Consider the following 17,056-nt stretch of genomic DNA (forward strand, 5'->3'; position numbering starts at 1 on the left):
AAGAGGAGGAGTCATTACGTTTGAACTAAGCGCGCGGCTTCAATGTCTTCGGGAGTTCAAAACTAAACCAAAAACAAACCATATAATCATGATTATGGCTTTTAATTGAACAAATTCGTCTGAATAAGCTCCCACAATCGTCTTAGCGTCTTTTGGGTGAGTAAATACAGCACATGAAGTAATAAACCGGTAGCACAAGCTATTACACAACACATCAGTAATGAACAAAACACAAAACGTTCAATAAACATGGATTTTTTTTGTGTCCAATATTTTAGATCAACAATGCCCATCCGCGCATACTGCACCATCTGCTCAGACTTCTTTGATAATTCCAAAGATGTGGCTGCAATTCACTGTGGTCACACTTTTCACTATGCCTGGTAAGTGTCTTATTCAACTATCCTACTGCCTGTTTTATTTTATTGGTGAGGCTTAATCTTCTAATATTATATATTTCTTCATAATATCAGAAATGATTATAACATTACAACATCACAGGATCCTCACTGCCAAAAGACAATAACTGGCTAGAAATTGCTCTTTATGCAGTCTCTATAAAATAATTTTTGAAAAATGCCTGATGAAGTTCATTGGTCAAAAGCTGTGGGAAATTGTAAACGGAGTATTTATATTCAAATAGTTAGAAATGTCAATGTTTGAATAATTAAATAATGTTTCTTAATGACATTTAAAGACCTTCCATGTTTATTTTCCTTTCCACAAAGTCTTCTCCAGTGGTTTCAGACGGCCCCGAGCAAAACCTGCCCACAATGCAGGAAACAGGTAAACCTTTGGCTTTATCTGCAAGCTGACTAATTATTCTGTATAATTAAATGAAGGTCTTGACTGAAATGAAACCTTCACTCTTTCTGTTTAAGGTCAGCACACGACACATTATCAACAAGCTGTTTTTTGACATAGCCCCAGAGGAAGATGGGACACCAGTGGACCCTGAAAGTTTACAGGTGATAAAGAATGCTACTGAATTTATTCAGTGCTCAGAATATATTAAAAAAATTGCCTTATTTTATTGTTCTGATTTCAGAATGAGCTTGATCGCATGAAAGCAGTGTTGTCTGAAAAGGGTAAGATGGAAATCATTTCCTCAAGTTGTTTGATCCTTTAAACGTCCATTCATCCATCCATATTATATGTTTGTATGTTGTGCATTCCAGAGAAAGAATGGAGGGACAAGCAAAAGTCAGTGGACACCCTAAAAGACACAATTGAGAGGCAGAAGAAGGACCTGGAAAGAGTCCGTAAGGAAATCGGAGACAAAGAGATGCTGTGTTCTGTCTTCCGGGTATGTTTATTTCAGTAGAAACCTTGTTTATTAGTCTTACATGCTTTCTGGACTGTAATTTAATGCTGGTGTTGTTTTTGTTGTGTATGAAATTCTCAGAAACAGATGAATTTCTTGGAGAGTCAGAAAAATGAAGGACAGGCAGCCAAGGAGGAAGCCAAGCGACTCCGAGTCAAAATGAAAACCTATGAGAGGTACTAAGTCATGTGTCTAAGACAGGATTTTGTTTTTTAATGCAAGGGTCTGAAGAAAAATCTAGAGAAATATTGTGTAAAAAAAAAAAAAAAAAAAAAAAAGTAAATAAATTGGATTAAAATAAATAAATAAATAAAATGTGATGAAAATAGTTAGTTATTATTCAATTAAATAGAATACATTAGATTAAATAAAGTAAAATAAAAATTGATTAATATAAATTAATACTTTAACAGTACATTACTATAGTGAGAAGAAAATATATTTAATGTAACTTAATAGAAACTAATTTTATAAATATAATAATAATAATACTTTTTCAGTTTATAAATTGGATGTATATTAAAGATAGCCTTTTACATTTTAGTATGGAGTCCCCTCACACAAGGATGATCATATTTGGGGGTCTGTGGCATCTAAAACTTTGAAAACCCCTGGTTTAATGTGTATGAGAGAGATATAGAGAAATAAACAGCGAGTGAATGATTTTGATTATTGAGCTGCAAATTTGTCACCTTCCAACATCAATAATTCAGTGTATTTTTATGAACACCTCAATAATGTTTTGCACTCAAAAAAATCAAAGTTAATTATTTTTTTGATCACACGGAGAGATGGAAGGATAAACTAAAGAAGGCCTTGTGTCCATCTGCCCATCTAATCAATAAATATATTATTAACCTTTTGATTTTTGAGTGTGTATCACTATAGACCATTTGGTAGCAAATGTCACAGTTAAGTCTCTGCAGTTCTGCATGCATCGTGGAGGTAATTGGGTGAGATCCACTGAATAAGAGAAAAAATGTCTCACTGTGCCTTTGGATGTCAGAATCAGAACGCAAATAAAGATGTTCTTCATTTTTTTAGAATAACGTTGTCGAAGACGCACTTTGAAGCAAAATGCTGACGTTTATGGTTGCAAGTCATTTTACGGACATACTGGACTGAAGAAACCTGCAATGATTAGTCTATTAAAGCATGAATGTGAATGTAAACATTAGATCTATATATAATATGTACATGTGCAGTTCATAGAGGGCATGATGTATAAGCTCTACAGTTACAGTATGATTTTTATCTCACAATTCTGACTTTTTCTTGCAAATGCAAGTTTTTGTCACCCAATTTGGCATTATCAGAGTTTATATCATAATTTTTCTTATCAGAAATGTGAGATAAAAACTCGGTAGGCTCCGCCCACAAAACACATCATCACTGTTTGCAAACACCCAAATGGCCTATTGAGGTTTTGATACAAATTATGGATAATAAATATTGATCTTATTGCTTTCTTGCGCATGTTTCTGTCCTTCAGTTTAGATGTGGTCCTACAGGGTCAAAGGTCAGAAGTGGAGGCCATGATCACTGATATGGGTGTTGGTCAGTCTGCAGTTGAACAGCTCTCCATTTACTGCATCTCACTTAAAAAGTAAGTTTTACTTTCCAGCAAATACACACACTCTCACCACTGTATATTTAGTGTAGTTTTAAACTTAAAACCTCAGTAGTTTTACTTCCTAAACTATCAATACTTCCCCTAAACACCAGTTGTGCTTCCTCATATATATATTTGAACTTGCTCAGACTTATTACATTTATCCTTAGGGAGTACGACAACCTGAAAGGAAGCCTCAAATCAACAAATGAGATGTGCGAGAAGCTAAAAAGGGAACTGATCTCTTCTAACAGCAAGGTTACTTTGTTTTCTGTGGAACTGTACATCAAAAAAATCATGATTTTGAAATGAATAATTGCGTATTGATTGTTTTCTACTTCTCTTTAGCATTCATTTATTTATGTTCACTTCATTTTTTTTTTATTGCAGTTGCAGAAAGCCACTACAGAGACAAACAGGACAAAGGAGGACATGAAGGCACTTCAGAAAGACCTGTCCAACGCAGACAAAGAGATCACTGTTAGAAATTCACAATTTTGTTATATGAAATATATACAAACATCCTTATAGCCTACACTCTAAAAAAAAAATGCTGGGTTAAAAACGGACAAACCCAGTGGTTTGGTTAAATGTTTGACCCAACCTGCTGGATAATTTTATTTAACTGAACTATTGTTTAAAAATTACTAAATTGCAATGAACCCAAAAGAGGTTGGAAATTAACATTTATTAATATATTTAATAAATGAACTTTTATTAATAAGTTTTAAAATTAAATAATAAACATTTATTAAATTGCTTATTAATAAATGTTCACCTTTTGATTATTACTGCTGCCTCTAGTAAAAATGTGTCTGATTTTTAATTTCCAACTATTCTGGGTTCATTTTAAGCCAGCAATGTAGTATTTTTTTAAACAATAGATGAGTTAAATAAAACTGCCCAGCAGGTTAGGTCAAACCTTTACCCCAACCAATGGGTTAGCCCTATTTTTAACCCAGCATTTTTGTGCATTGATTGTTTTTCCAGTTTAATGTGAACACATTTCAAAGGGTTTTAAGCTTAATAGTTGCATATTTCATATGCAAATGAAATTCAAGGGAAAGATGAACTGAGAAATCATACTGTTCAGGAGAAATGCATTTATGATAAGTGTCCAAATCCTTTGAGAAGAAGCACCCCCTTGTGGCTGATTTGAATGAAAGTTATTCCAAACTAACCCTTACAGCTGTGTTTCTAAACTCCTGGTTTGATATGTGATGTTTCACAGAGCCTGAAGAAGAAGGTGGAAATTCTTCAGCGAACGTTGAGCACTCCAACTCGCACTAACGAGGCCATCAGCAGACTGGTGTTTGAAAGGTCAGAAATTAGTTTTATTTAACTAAATCCTTGCTTTGGAAGATCATATACTTTCAAATGAATTTGATAGATCTGCTGAAAGGGATGATTATTTCTGCATTTCCAGCCCTGCACCTCTGGAGTTTAAACCACCTGGTCATGGTCCAATGACAGACTCTCAGGAAATTGACCTGAACCTGACCTTTGACATTAACACACCTGAACAGGTGGAGAAGAAACCCATTCAGGTCCCATCTAAGAAGATTCGTCTGGACCCTTCGGCGTGAGTTTTCATTTTGAGCTATTCTGTTTAGTTACGTTGTTCATCTGATTTCTAGTCATATCCTTTTTTCTTTTTTCCACAGATCCTCATCAAACAACATGGAAAATGCACACGGACGTAGTGTATGTGTTCAAGTATATATGACATTGTATATGACATTGGATTAGATGGAGGGTGTAATGTTTGCGCATCTGTGTTTTTGCTCTCAGAATGCTCGTGTTAAAGAAGATGATGTCATGATGGGGCCGTTGTTAAGAAACTCGCTGCTCTTCAGAAAGAACGCGTTTGGGAGCATGCTGGACCCATGCAAATTTGGCACTGTGAGAGACTTATATATGCTTTTATAATTATTCTCCAAAATCATTAATGTAGTAATTTTATGCTCACCCTGAAGGCATTTATTTCATACAGTAATATTATAAAATATTATTACAATTTTAAATAACTGTTTTCTATTTTAATATATTTTAAAATGTAATTTATTCCTGTGATCAAAGCTGAATTTTCAGCATCATTACTCCAGTCTTCAGTGTCACATGATCCTTCAGAAATCAATTCTAATATGAAGATTTGCTGCTTTATTATCAATGTTGAAAACAGTTGTGCTGCTTAATATTTTGTTGGAAACAATGGTCTTTTTTAATTCTTTGATAAATAGAAGGTTCAGAAGAACTCATTTATAATAATTAATTTCTTTTAAAAAAACAACAACAACTTAATCAACCCAACCTGTATATTTGGTTTTGTTTTTGTGAAGTTTGCCTTCATGTATCTTTCTTTTTATTCCAGGTAAGATCTGGCTATGATGGACTTGGAGGAAGAGCCAAATTTATCCAACCTGTATCCTTATCCCATGAAAATAGTTTTATTGCTACTATTTTGCATGGAAATAATTATTTGAGCTATTGTTTTTTTTTTTTCATAACATTTCCTTAACTATGTGCACCAGTCTCCTCTATCTGAGATTCGACCCCTCGCCATAAAGTCCAAGAGGAAGAAGGTTTCCAGACCCGTTACAAGCAAGCCCACCTCCAGCCTGACTCTGGATGGTTTCTTGGAATAAAACATCCCATTTGATGCCTGCCAAAAATGCAATATGGGAAGCAGCTATTTACAGCAAATTCAATAAGAAGTGGTTCCATTGGGTCATCGCTAAGAACAGTTTTACTGTGAGTCTGACCAGTTTCAGGGGAATTTGCATCTCCATGGAACTGGTGATAAACAGAGAACACTTGATGCCTCTGACATTTTCAGTAGAGACTGAAAATGATGAATTCTAGTATTAAACTGTTTGTAGAAACCTCAATGGCCACTCTGAGCTCATCTGTATATTTGTGTTTGTTTTTTAAGCTCTTCCTTGTACAGATTGAAACCTGTAGTGGGGATCTCATATTACGCTGGAATGAACTTGTCATGAGATAGAAAAGAGTTTTATTTATCACTTTAACTTTGCTCACCATCAATTTAACAGGGCTGCATTTCTGTCATTGATGTCAGTGTCTTTAGGTCAGAGTTTGTGTCCAGTTTCTGTATCTATATTTGTTTTTGTTTTTTCCCTTTGATCTATAAAGTTTCTTTATGTTCTTTGATATTTTTTTCTCTTGTGTCTGTACAAATGTGTATAATTTGAAACAATAAAGTATAGTTTTTAATAGTATTTCCATCCCCATTGTAATCCCTATCCCTATCAGGATTCTTAAAATTCATAAAGGGTCCCTTGTAATATATCAAACACCAAAACATTGTGTAAGCCAGAAAAAAAAAACTGCTGAAGATGTAACAAGGCCCCAGTAGTGGCGCCCCCTGCTGCCTGCACACGTGAAAACTTAACTTTAAAGGGTTAGTTCACCCAAAAATGAAAATTCTGTCATTTATTACTCCCCCTCATGTCGTTCTACACCCGTAAGACCTTCGTCCATCTTCAGAACACAAATTAAGATATTTTAGTTGAAATCCGATTCCTCCGTGAGGCCTCCATAGGGAGCAATGACACTTCCTATCTCAAGATCCATAAAGGTACTAAAACACATCTAAATCAGTTCATGTAAGTACAGTGGTTCAATATTAATATTATAAAGTGACGAGAATATTTTTGGACTTATTTAATGATGGCCGGTTTCAAAACACTGCTTCAGAAAGCATCGGAGCACAGATGAATCTGTGTGTCGAATCTGTGTGTCGAATCTGCAGTTCGGCGCGCCAAAGTCACGTGATTTCAGCAGTTTGCCGGTTTGACCATGGTTTGACCCGCGATCCGATTCATGATTCGACACACTGATTCACTGTGCTCCGATGCTTTCTGAAGCATTGTTCTGAAATCGGTCATCACTAAATTAGTCGTTATTTTGTTTTTTTGCTGCACCAAAAATATTCTTGTCGCTTTATAATATTAATATTGAACCACTGTACTCACACGAACCGATTTAAATATGTTTTTAGTACCTTTATGGATCTTGACAGAGGAAGTGACATTGCTCACTATGGTGGCCTAACGGATCTATCGGATTTCAACTAAAATCTTAATTTGTGTTCCAAAGATTAACGAAGGACTAACGGGTGTGGAACGTCATGAGGGTAAGCAATAAATTACAGAATTTTCATTTTTGGGTGAACTAACCCTTTAACTGTTAAAGTTAAGTTTTCACGTGTGCAGGCAGCAGGGGGCGCCAAAGGTTTGTGTATTTGAGGGCATTTAATAGATTAACTCACCCAAAAATGAAAATTCTATCATCTACTCTCCCTCAACACCTTGAACCTTAAATGGATTCAAACCTGAATTAATTTTTTTTCTTCTGCTGAACACAAAATAGAAGATATTTTGAAGAATACTAATAACCAAACAGTTGATGAATTTTATTTTTAGTATTTTTTTTCTTCTTCTTCTATGGAAGGCAATGGGTTCCATCAACTGTTTGGTTATCAGTATTCTTCAAAATATCTTCTATTTTGTGTTCAGCAGAAGAAAGAAATTCTTACAGGTTTGGAACAACTTGAGGGAGAGTAAATGACAGAATTTTCATTTTTGGGTGAACTATCCATTTAAGGGGCATTTTTTCCATTCAATAATAAAACAATTGAAAAACACTGAACCAGAGACAGTTTATCATGATTTCCACAAAAGTACTGTTTTTAACATTGATAATAATAAGAAATGTTTCTTGAGCACCAAAGGAAGGCTAAAAATGTTTTAAAATAGATTAATATATTTATTAATATAAAAACAGTGTCTATATTAAAATAGAAAATAAAATATTTCATTTCTTTCTGTATTTTGATCAAATAAACATGTAGTTCTGAAGGGGAAAAGGGCAGAATATCAAATTTATATCTTCTGATTTTTCTTATCAGAATTGTGAGGGGAAAAAAGTCAGAATTGTGAGAAATAAACTTGAAATGACCTTCGTTACCATTATTCCATGGCTTCCTTTGACTGTCATTTTCTGTCCCACAAAACACATCATCATTCTTTGCAAACACCCAAATGGTCTATTAAGCTATTGCTGAAACAAAAATATTTTAGCTGTTAATACCATTAACAACTGTATCCAATCTGTCTTTTTCCATTTGCCACATCTTTCCATGAAAGAACTATTTCATTCCTGATCATAACATTCACAAAAGCGAGTAGAAGAACTCCTTAAGAAGCTTAACACTGAAGGGCAGACATCTATTTGTAATCTCAGACAGCTAATATAAAGCCAGAGCTTATAGATCACAGTACAGATCTTGTGACATCCTGTGGAGAATAATTTTGATCTTATCAGTTCTGGCACTTCAACATCATCACACGCCTGTAAGCCTCTTGTGCATCGGGTCCTCTCAGTTTCAATTTTGTCCCATGTTTTTCATTTATGAGGTGTGTGGACGACCTGCTGAACGTTGTTCATGCTCTGGACGGCTTCCATCAGGCTGAGGAGCCTGGGATTTATTCAGCGAACACAAAGGGAATGTTTTTGATGGGATGATTACTGATCTTGAAAGCCTCTCAAGGAGCAGGTAATTGAGTTGCAGAGGTTATTATTTCTCCACAGCCTCTCGGTGCTTCCCGAGTACCCATAATTCTCTTTGAGGTACACGAATGGAGCGCTAAGTGATGTTTTCATGCAATTTTCACCTATGTCTTAGCGCCTATGTCTTTGTTCTTCCTTTGGGAAGATTGTTTTTCCTCTTGAAAGGAATGAGCCATCTCTACTTCCTGGCTCTCCTTCCCCTCAAATAGCCATGCCGTCTAGTAATAGGCTTTTGGAATGACATGGTCAGGGTCGTTTCTGGGCCTAGGCCACCATCTAAAGTGCCCCAATACCACCGTTAACACATTAACATATTGACACTGCATTTTAGCAAATAATTTGTGTTAATTAAATTTAAAGGTGCCATCGAATGAAAAATTGAATTTACCTCGGCATAGATGTTCAGTATGGAAATGACATACAGTGAGTCTCAAACACCATTGTTTCCTCCTTTTTATGTAAATCTAATTTGTTTAAAAGACCTCCGTAAAACACTCGACTCGAACAGTGTGATCATTAATATGTACGCCCCCAATATTTGCATATGCCAGTCCATGTTCAAGGCATTAGACAAGGGAAGGCAGTATTAACGTCTGAATCTGTGCACAGCTGAATCATCAGTCTAGGTAAGCAAGCAAGAACAATAGCGAAAAATGGCAGATGGAGCAATAATAACTGACATGATCCATGATATCATGATATTTTTAGTGATATTTGTAAGCTGTCTTTCTAAATGTTTCGTTAGCATGTTGCTAATGTACTGTTAAATGTGGTTAAAGTTACCATCATTTATTACTGTATTCACGGACACAAGAGCCGTCGCTATTTTCATTTTTAAACACTTGCAGTCTGTATAATGCATAAACACATCTTCATTCTTTATAAAACTCTCCAACAGAGTGTAATGTTAGCTTTAGCCTGTTAACCACAGAGCACAGCCTCAACCTCATTCAGAATCAAATATAAACACCAAATAAATACTATACTCACAGGACTCGATGCATGCATGCAGCATGAATGACGAACACTTTGTAAAGATCCATTTTGAGGCTTATATTAACTGTGTGAACTTTGTTTATGCTGGTTAAAGCAGTCGAGATCTCAGGGGCGGGGGGAGCACGAGATTTAAAGGGGCCGCGAACTGAATCAGTGCATATATAATTATGGCTCAAAATAGGCAGTTAAAAAAATGTATAAAAAAAAATCTATGGGGTATTTTGAGCTGAAACTTCACAGACACGTTCAGGGGACACCTTAGACTTATATTCCATCTTATTAAAACTGGTTCTAGGGCACCTTTAAGTGGCTAAATATAAGCTTAAGAAAAACTGTATTTTTCAAATGTTATTAAAAAGATGTGGCGAAATGCAAAGCCTGACTTCACATCAAAATGTTTGTGGATCAACCAATCAGATTTGAGGGGCAAATTTACAGTTTATGTCAAGTTTAGGTTTACTTTCACCGCTATCTCCTTTGTTTACATGAGGCAAGTCTGCGCAATGGCGGACGTAGCCAAAATAACTGTTATCACTTGCTGCTAATAACTGTAATAACCTTTTTTTCAGGCCTCTGATTGGCCAACATGGCTTTATTGATAGGGTTATATCGCCACCTGTTGGTTTGGTATGCTCTTGACAGCGCTTCATAACATGTTTTTTGCGTTTTCATGTGGATGGAGTATTTTGCTTGTGTGGACGATTTTTTTTTTTAACGAAGGAGGAAAAACTCCCTAGTTGGATCAACTCAAGTTGGGCCAATTATATTAACTTAATTTTCATACATATTTTATTACTATATTTCAAAATGTATTGCTGCAATGGCAAAGCTGAATTTTCAGCATCATTACTCCAGTCTTCAGTGTCACATGATCCTTAAAAAATAATTCTAATATGCTGATTTGCATAACATTTCTTATTTTTTATCAATGTTAAAAAACGTTGTGCTGCTTAATATTTTTGTGGAAATTGTGACACATTTTTTGTCCGCAGGATTATTTGATGAATAGAGAAAACTATTTTAAAAATACCCATGTACATGTGGACTAGGCTTAAAAAGTTCTGGGTTGTTTCAACACAAATTTGAGTCAAATATTGGCAACCCCAACCATTGGGTTAAATTTATAATACAATTTTTAACGCAACATTTGGGTTTGTCCATATTTGACTCAAATTTGACAACCATTCATGGGTAGGGTTAGGTTTAGGAGAAGGGATATGGTTAGGATAAAATTTCTGGACAGGAAGGTTTAACAAAATATCTTGACCCAGGAACATGGCTAACTCTGCAAAATCAGGATATGCATCAGAAATACAAATGTTTAGTGTAAATTGAAATTATATCATTTTTAAATGAATGGTGGCGTCAGCAAAATGATGTATGATTTAGTAAACTATTTCCACAAACAAAGCTTAGAGCTAGATGTGTTATTTAGAAGAAAAACATGTAAAAGTGTTCCTGTCTAGAAATCTAAAGTCAATAGATCTCAGTATCCTAGGAAATATTTTTACATCTCGCTTCAGACACCAAAATGGTTAGAAACGGTTCTGGGTATGGTTGTGGACTTCCTTTGAATAAAACGCATATAGGTTATATGTGTAGATGTTAAAGTTTTTGTCTCCCTCTAAAACTTCCCTTCTCAGATTTCTCTGAATGTTTCTCAGAAGGTGTTCCTGTCAGATCAGTGCACTCGCTTTATAAGAACCATCTGGGTCGACTTGTGGTCTGTAATTGTTTTTATTAGGTTAATGAAGCTATGGAAGATAAGATACGAGGTCTTTTTATGGACCATGAGGCTCATGGGAAAGCAGAACTGACAGGAAGTTGTGTGTGAATGTCCCACGGAACACACCAAGCTGAACTGACCTCTCAATCTCTTCCTAGTGCCTTGAAGTTCCTACAAGACTTAGAACACAGATTGAGAAGAAATTAGTGTGGCTTTTCTCATGTTCCCTAAACAGAAAATATTTACTGCCACATTTAGCGATGAGTTAAGTTGCTCTGGCCATGGCCACTTCCTGTTCAGGGCAGCAGCTGGGGCGGCAGTATAAACATCTGTGGCTGATTCGGTCGTTCTGCTCCTCTGGGCTGTTTTAAAGCAGATCCTGGAGTGTTTACATAGAGCCTGTGGGGGAACGGGCAGCCAGACAAGCATGTGAACTAAAGCGAGTGTGCAGAGCTAAAGCAGGAGAGGGTCCCCGCTGGGCCTCCATTTCCTCTATTTTATGTCTATACAGATCTGGAAACTAATCATAGATCATGCAGATTTGTGCAAATGCTTTATCACCCCAAACTCCAGTGGGGGACACTTGACAAGTGGTAAAAGCAAGTGAGAATTACTCATGTAGATTTTCCCATCTTAAAGGTGCCATCGAATGAAAAATTGAATTTATCTTGGCATAGTTAAATAACAAGAGTTCAGTACATGGAAATGACATACAGTGAGTCTCAAACACTGTTGTTTCCTCCTTCTTATATAAATCTCATTTGTTTAAAAGACCTCAGAAGAACAGGCGAATCTCAACATAACACCGAATGTTACGTAACAGTCGGGATCATTAATATGTACGCCCCCAATATTTGCATATGCCAGCCCATGTTCAAGCCATTAGACAAGGGCAAAACGTCTGGATGTGCACAGCTGAATCATCAGACTAGGTAAGCAAGCAAGAACAACAGCGAAAAATGGCAGATGGAGCAATAATAACTGACATGATCCATGATATCATGATATTTTTAGTGATATTTGTAAATTGTCTTTCTAAATGTTTCGTTAGCATTTTGCTAATGTACTGTTTAATGTGGTTAAAGTTACCATTGTTTATTACTGTATTCACGGAGACAAGAGAGCCGTCGGTATTTTCATTTTTAAACACTTGCAGTCTGTATAATGCATAAACACAACTTCATTCTTTATAAATCTCTCCAACAGTGTAGCATTAGCCGTTAGCCACGGAGCACAGCCTTAAACTCATTCAGAATCAAATGCAAACATCCAAATAAATACTATACTCACAGGAATCGATGTATGCATGATGAACACTTTGTAAAAATCCATTTTGAGGCTTATATTAGCTGTGTGAACGTTGTGTTTGCTGTTTAAGGCAGCTGAGAGCTCGCGGGGCCGGGGGAGCGGGAGCGGGAGATTTAAAGGGGCCACACGCTTAATCGGTGCATACGTAATAATGGCTCAAAATAGGCAGTTAAAAAAATGTATTTAAAAAAAACTATGGGGTATTTTGAGCTGAAAGTACACAGACACGTTCAGGGGACACCTTAGACTTATATCTTTTGAAAAGGGGTTCTTGGGCACCTTTAAAGAACAGGTTTCAGTTTTTGCCACTCCCAGATAAAACTGCATCATATTCAAGTATACTACATCAATAATATATTTAGGTAGGCATGTGCACATTTACATTCGTCTGCCGGATTTATGAAATCTACAAAATGAAATAAAATATTGCAGTATTTATTATAAATGAAACTTAATTATTATAATAATGAACTTCATTATTTTTTAATAGTAATCTCCAACACGCGTTCACGAGAGCGCCATGACGCATGTAAATGAATAGGTAAATTATAATTTAATTTTATTTTTTTGCACAAACAAAGCACTCGGTTCATTAAATCAAGGATAAACCGCTGGCGTCACATGGATTACTTTAATGATGTATTTACTACCTTTTTGGGGCTTGAAAGTGGTAGTTGTATAGGCTGTTATTGGAGGGAGGGCTGTAACCACCATAGACATGAAGGGGAACAAGTACCCCCCCCCACCCCCCAATAATTATAAATGCCCAAATTTTTTTCTCAAATATGGTTGTTTTCAACTAAAAAAAAATTTTTTTATGTGTTTCATTTAATTCCTAACTGAGTGTGATGAGACACTTACATTTTCAACACATTAGGCATACAAATAAAAGTAGCACGTGTGCATATTTTATAGCAAATTAAGGCAAATCTTATTTGCAAATAGTTCAAAAATAATTATTTCACAACTAGAATTATACCTAGAATTTCCTTCACTGTTCTGTTTATTTATGCTTTATAATTTATTTGTTTATCTTTCATTCATGTCATTTGTAATGATATGAGTGTGAGTAATTAATGACAGAATTTTCATTTTTGGGCAAACTAATCCTTTAAAATGACTTTCAAGGAAAACTGAATAATAAAGCATGGCAACGTGTGCCCTTTAGAGGGCAGTATAAGATGATTATGATGGCATCTTAAAACAAACTGCTTCTTTATAAGAGTTTTAGCCATAATGAAAAGTAAAAGCAGATATAAATGCATCATATGTGAAACACAAACAATATCCTCCGGTATTAATTATATAATTATAAAACTATATCAGTAGTGTTTTTCTTTGTTCAGAAAGTCTCTCCATCAATATTCCAGTGTGTGTTTTAAAAAATAAACTTGACTTTCTTATGAGATAAAAACTCTGTATGGGGGTGACTGGAAGAGAAGAACAAAATGGAAAAAAAAAGGGGGGTGAAACGGACAGTGTGAAAATCTGACTGCTGCTATTCATGGATGGTCCAGGCATCAGTCAGAAGCTCACATCCTGTGTCAAAGTTTAATTTTAGTATGGGAAGAAAGAATAAACTCTATTAAGAGGGACGAGCCATAAACAGGAAAGACTCCTATTGAGCCACTGTATTTTCTCAAATGAAGAGACCCGCTCTGACATCCACATCACGCATGCACAGAGTTGGCTTTTATTGCCACATTAATTAATAGAAGTGTTGGGTTTGGTGTGGATACAGAGGGAATCTACTCTCATTGTCTCGCTTTTGTTTTCTGTATTTATATTTTGTTTTCATAAAAGCTGAATTAAATATATTGCATCATGACTAAGACTGAAATATCTCACAATGATAATATATGCCAATCTGAAGTTATAATAAAATAAAAGATTAGAAAGTTGACACTTTCTAAGTGTGTCCTATAGGGACCTGAATCCATGAATGCTTGTACATTTTCACATAAAGGACAGTTCCATCTTTATTGTGTTGTTGTGTTTGTATGGCTCTACTGTAAATGTCACACTCAGATAGTTATCTCACGCTCTGATCCAAGAACAGCCTCTCCTGTGTGATTCCAAAGGATCAAGTAAGCTGGTTTCAGATCAGTGTATTGACAATTAAATGTCAGAGGTCATGTGTGAGCTGGGCGGACCGTGACTCATCCACTGCTGAGGACACCGTTTTGTCTGCAGACCGGGTGACAGTTTCTTTAATTCTTTGACCTTTACCTGAGACAGTGTTAATGTTTATTTAACTGATCACAGACTTTGTGAAAAGGTCAAAACAAAGAATACAATAAAAAGACCATGAAAACAGTTGAAACGGAAGTAAAAGAGTCCAATAAAACCAAAGATAATGTGTATATACCATCACAAAAGACTGATTAATGATCAGATTATAATTTTATTATACTTTATAAAGGCTTAATGTGATTCTCAAAAGCTGTTTTGATGCTTAAAATTTCATAATCATAATAGTAATCATACGTTAGAATTCATTACAGTTCTTTCATGAAATTGCTAGCCGATACACACTGAATTAAGCAAAATGAATTTAAACAGGTTAGTCAATCAATGAAGCAGTTTAAGAGAAAACAAGTTGACCCTCCCTACCAATGCAATGCAACGGCGGTTACTCTGGCCTCCGACTGATCATACTGGCCTTTTGGGTTGTTGTGCCACTCCACCTCTCACCTGACCAGATCCATGTCTGAGCATGTTCGCTCGGTGACATAACAGACCGTTTTGAAATTAAGTAAAACACGGAGACAAAGGTTTGCAGGAAATCATGTGACTCATTCACATACAAAATATGATTAAAACCAGTCTGGCTATTCACGTTTGTGTCATTATGTGGAGCGTCACTGCTCTGAGTGTGGCTAGTGTGGAGGTGTTTGGTTATTAGAGAGGAAATGAGGTAAGAGCTGAGTAAGGATGCTCTTGGTTTCTCAGGGATTGACAAAGGGTATGTTCGGAATTGCATACAACCTTGCATATTTCTTACTTCTGAACTATGTATAGCACTACCATTCAAAATTTTATGGTTTTTAATGTAAAGTCTCTTATGCTCACAAAGGCTGCATTTATTTGATTAAAATATAGTAATACCGCTAAAAAAAAAAAAAAAAAAAAATCAGACCACTCCAACTCAAAATTTTATAGTGACTTGAGTTGGGCCAACTCAATTTAATTAAGTTGGTCCAACTCAATTTGGGCCAATTAAATTGAGTTGGTCCAATGTAATTTAATTTCATTGGCCCAAATTCAGTACGATCAACTGGGCTAATTATACTAACTTTTATATTTTCATACAGATTTTATTACTATGTTTTGAAATGTGCAATGGCAATGGCAAAGCTGAATTTTCAGCATCATTACTCCAGTCTTCAGTCACATGAACCCATGCTAATATGCTGATTTGCATAACATTTCTTATTTTTATCAATGTGGATTTTTGGAAACTGTGATATATTTTTAGTTCCCAGGATTATTTGATGAATAGAAAATTCAAAAGCACAGCATTTATTTCAAATGGATATCTTTTGTAACAATGTAAAAGTAAAAGGCGCTTTTGCTCAATTTATTGCATCCTTGCTGAATACATTTTTTTTCTTTAAAAAAAAAAACTTTTGAATGTTAGTGTACATTTAACTCAAAACTACAATAATTATGATATGATTTTGCACCAAAACTTAAATTAAATCCCTATTCAGTGTAGAATGTGCAGTATTGAGTATGCATTATGATAGTATCCCAAACAGCCAAAGATTCGCCTGACATGTGACAAATAAATAGCTTATGAACAGAAAAAGGTTGCTGACCCTCTATTTCTCTTTCTTTTTCAATCACTCACATATTTTGCATTCTTCTTATAAAAAGCGTTTCTTTCTCTTATTCTCTCTCTTCCAATCCATTACAGTGTACAACTGTTGAAGCTCTCAAAGATGTGTTTTTTTTCCTCATTATGTAAGTGGAAAATGAATAGAATAACAGAATAAAGCATATGAGGTGAGAGGAGGGGGCATCCAGTAAAACATCACGCACACATTTTTGAAGAACCCCGTGAATACAGTCTTCGCCCCGCGGTTAGATGACACCACAGTCTCTCCATTCTTTGAAGCATCACACACACACTCCCTCCAGCAGGAGATTGGTTTGAGTGGCGGTCCTATTGTTCCGACCACTGCTTTTTTTCCCCACACTGAAGCTGAGACGCAGATCTGGGGATGAGGAGCCGGAGCGGGAGATGACGGAGTGCATAATGGACGCATGATTTCAGAGCGGAGGTGTTGGTTTGGATCATGCATCACTGACCTCAGAGCCTGCACAGGTAGCCAACCAGAGAACAGAACGGCCGCTTTGGGATTCCAGAGGTGTTGGATTTCCCAAAACAAACGACGAAAGCCTGCAAATATCCCTCCGGCTCTAGAAGTCACTTCACCAAATCCTTTATACACACTCAAACACACATGCAAAGAGAGTGACATCATGTCGACAA

The 17,056-nt window shown here is 35.8% G+C and overlaps 1 protein-coding gene across 1 annotated transcript; it reads left to right on the top strand.

Moving 5' to 3' along the window:
* Window positions 1-18: 18 nt before the first annotated feature.
* Window positions 19-6,033, top strand: traip (TRAF-interacting protein). The gene is made up of 16 exons (XM_067387178.1): window positions 19-156; window positions 279-383; window positions 729-786; window positions 882-968; window positions 1,049-1,088; window positions 1,179-1,306; window positions 1,406-1,500; window positions 2,817-2,930; window positions 3,107-3,194; window positions 3,327-3,416; window positions 4,168-4,256; window positions 4,363-4,518; window positions 4,601-4,640; window positions 4,728-4,838; window positions 5,308-5,358; window positions 5,468-6,033. The coding sequence occupies exons 2-16, from the start codon at window positions 286-288 to the stop codon at window positions 5,579-5,581; spliced, it is 1,359 nt and encodes a 452-aa protein (XP_067243279.1). The 5' UTR covers window positions 19-156; window positions 279-285; the 3' UTR covers window positions 5,582-6,033.
* The last annotated feature ends 11,023 nt before the right edge of the window (window positions 6,034-17,056 follow it).

Source organism: Chanodichthys erythropterus, chromosome 6 (assembly GCF_024489055.1).
Source record: "Chanodichthys erythropterus isolate Z2021 chromosome 6, ASM2448905v1, whole genome shotgun sequence".
NCBI classification, from domain to species: Eukaryota; Metazoa; Chordata; class Actinopteri; order Cypriniformes; family Xenocyprididae; genus Chanodichthys; species Chanodichthys erythropterus.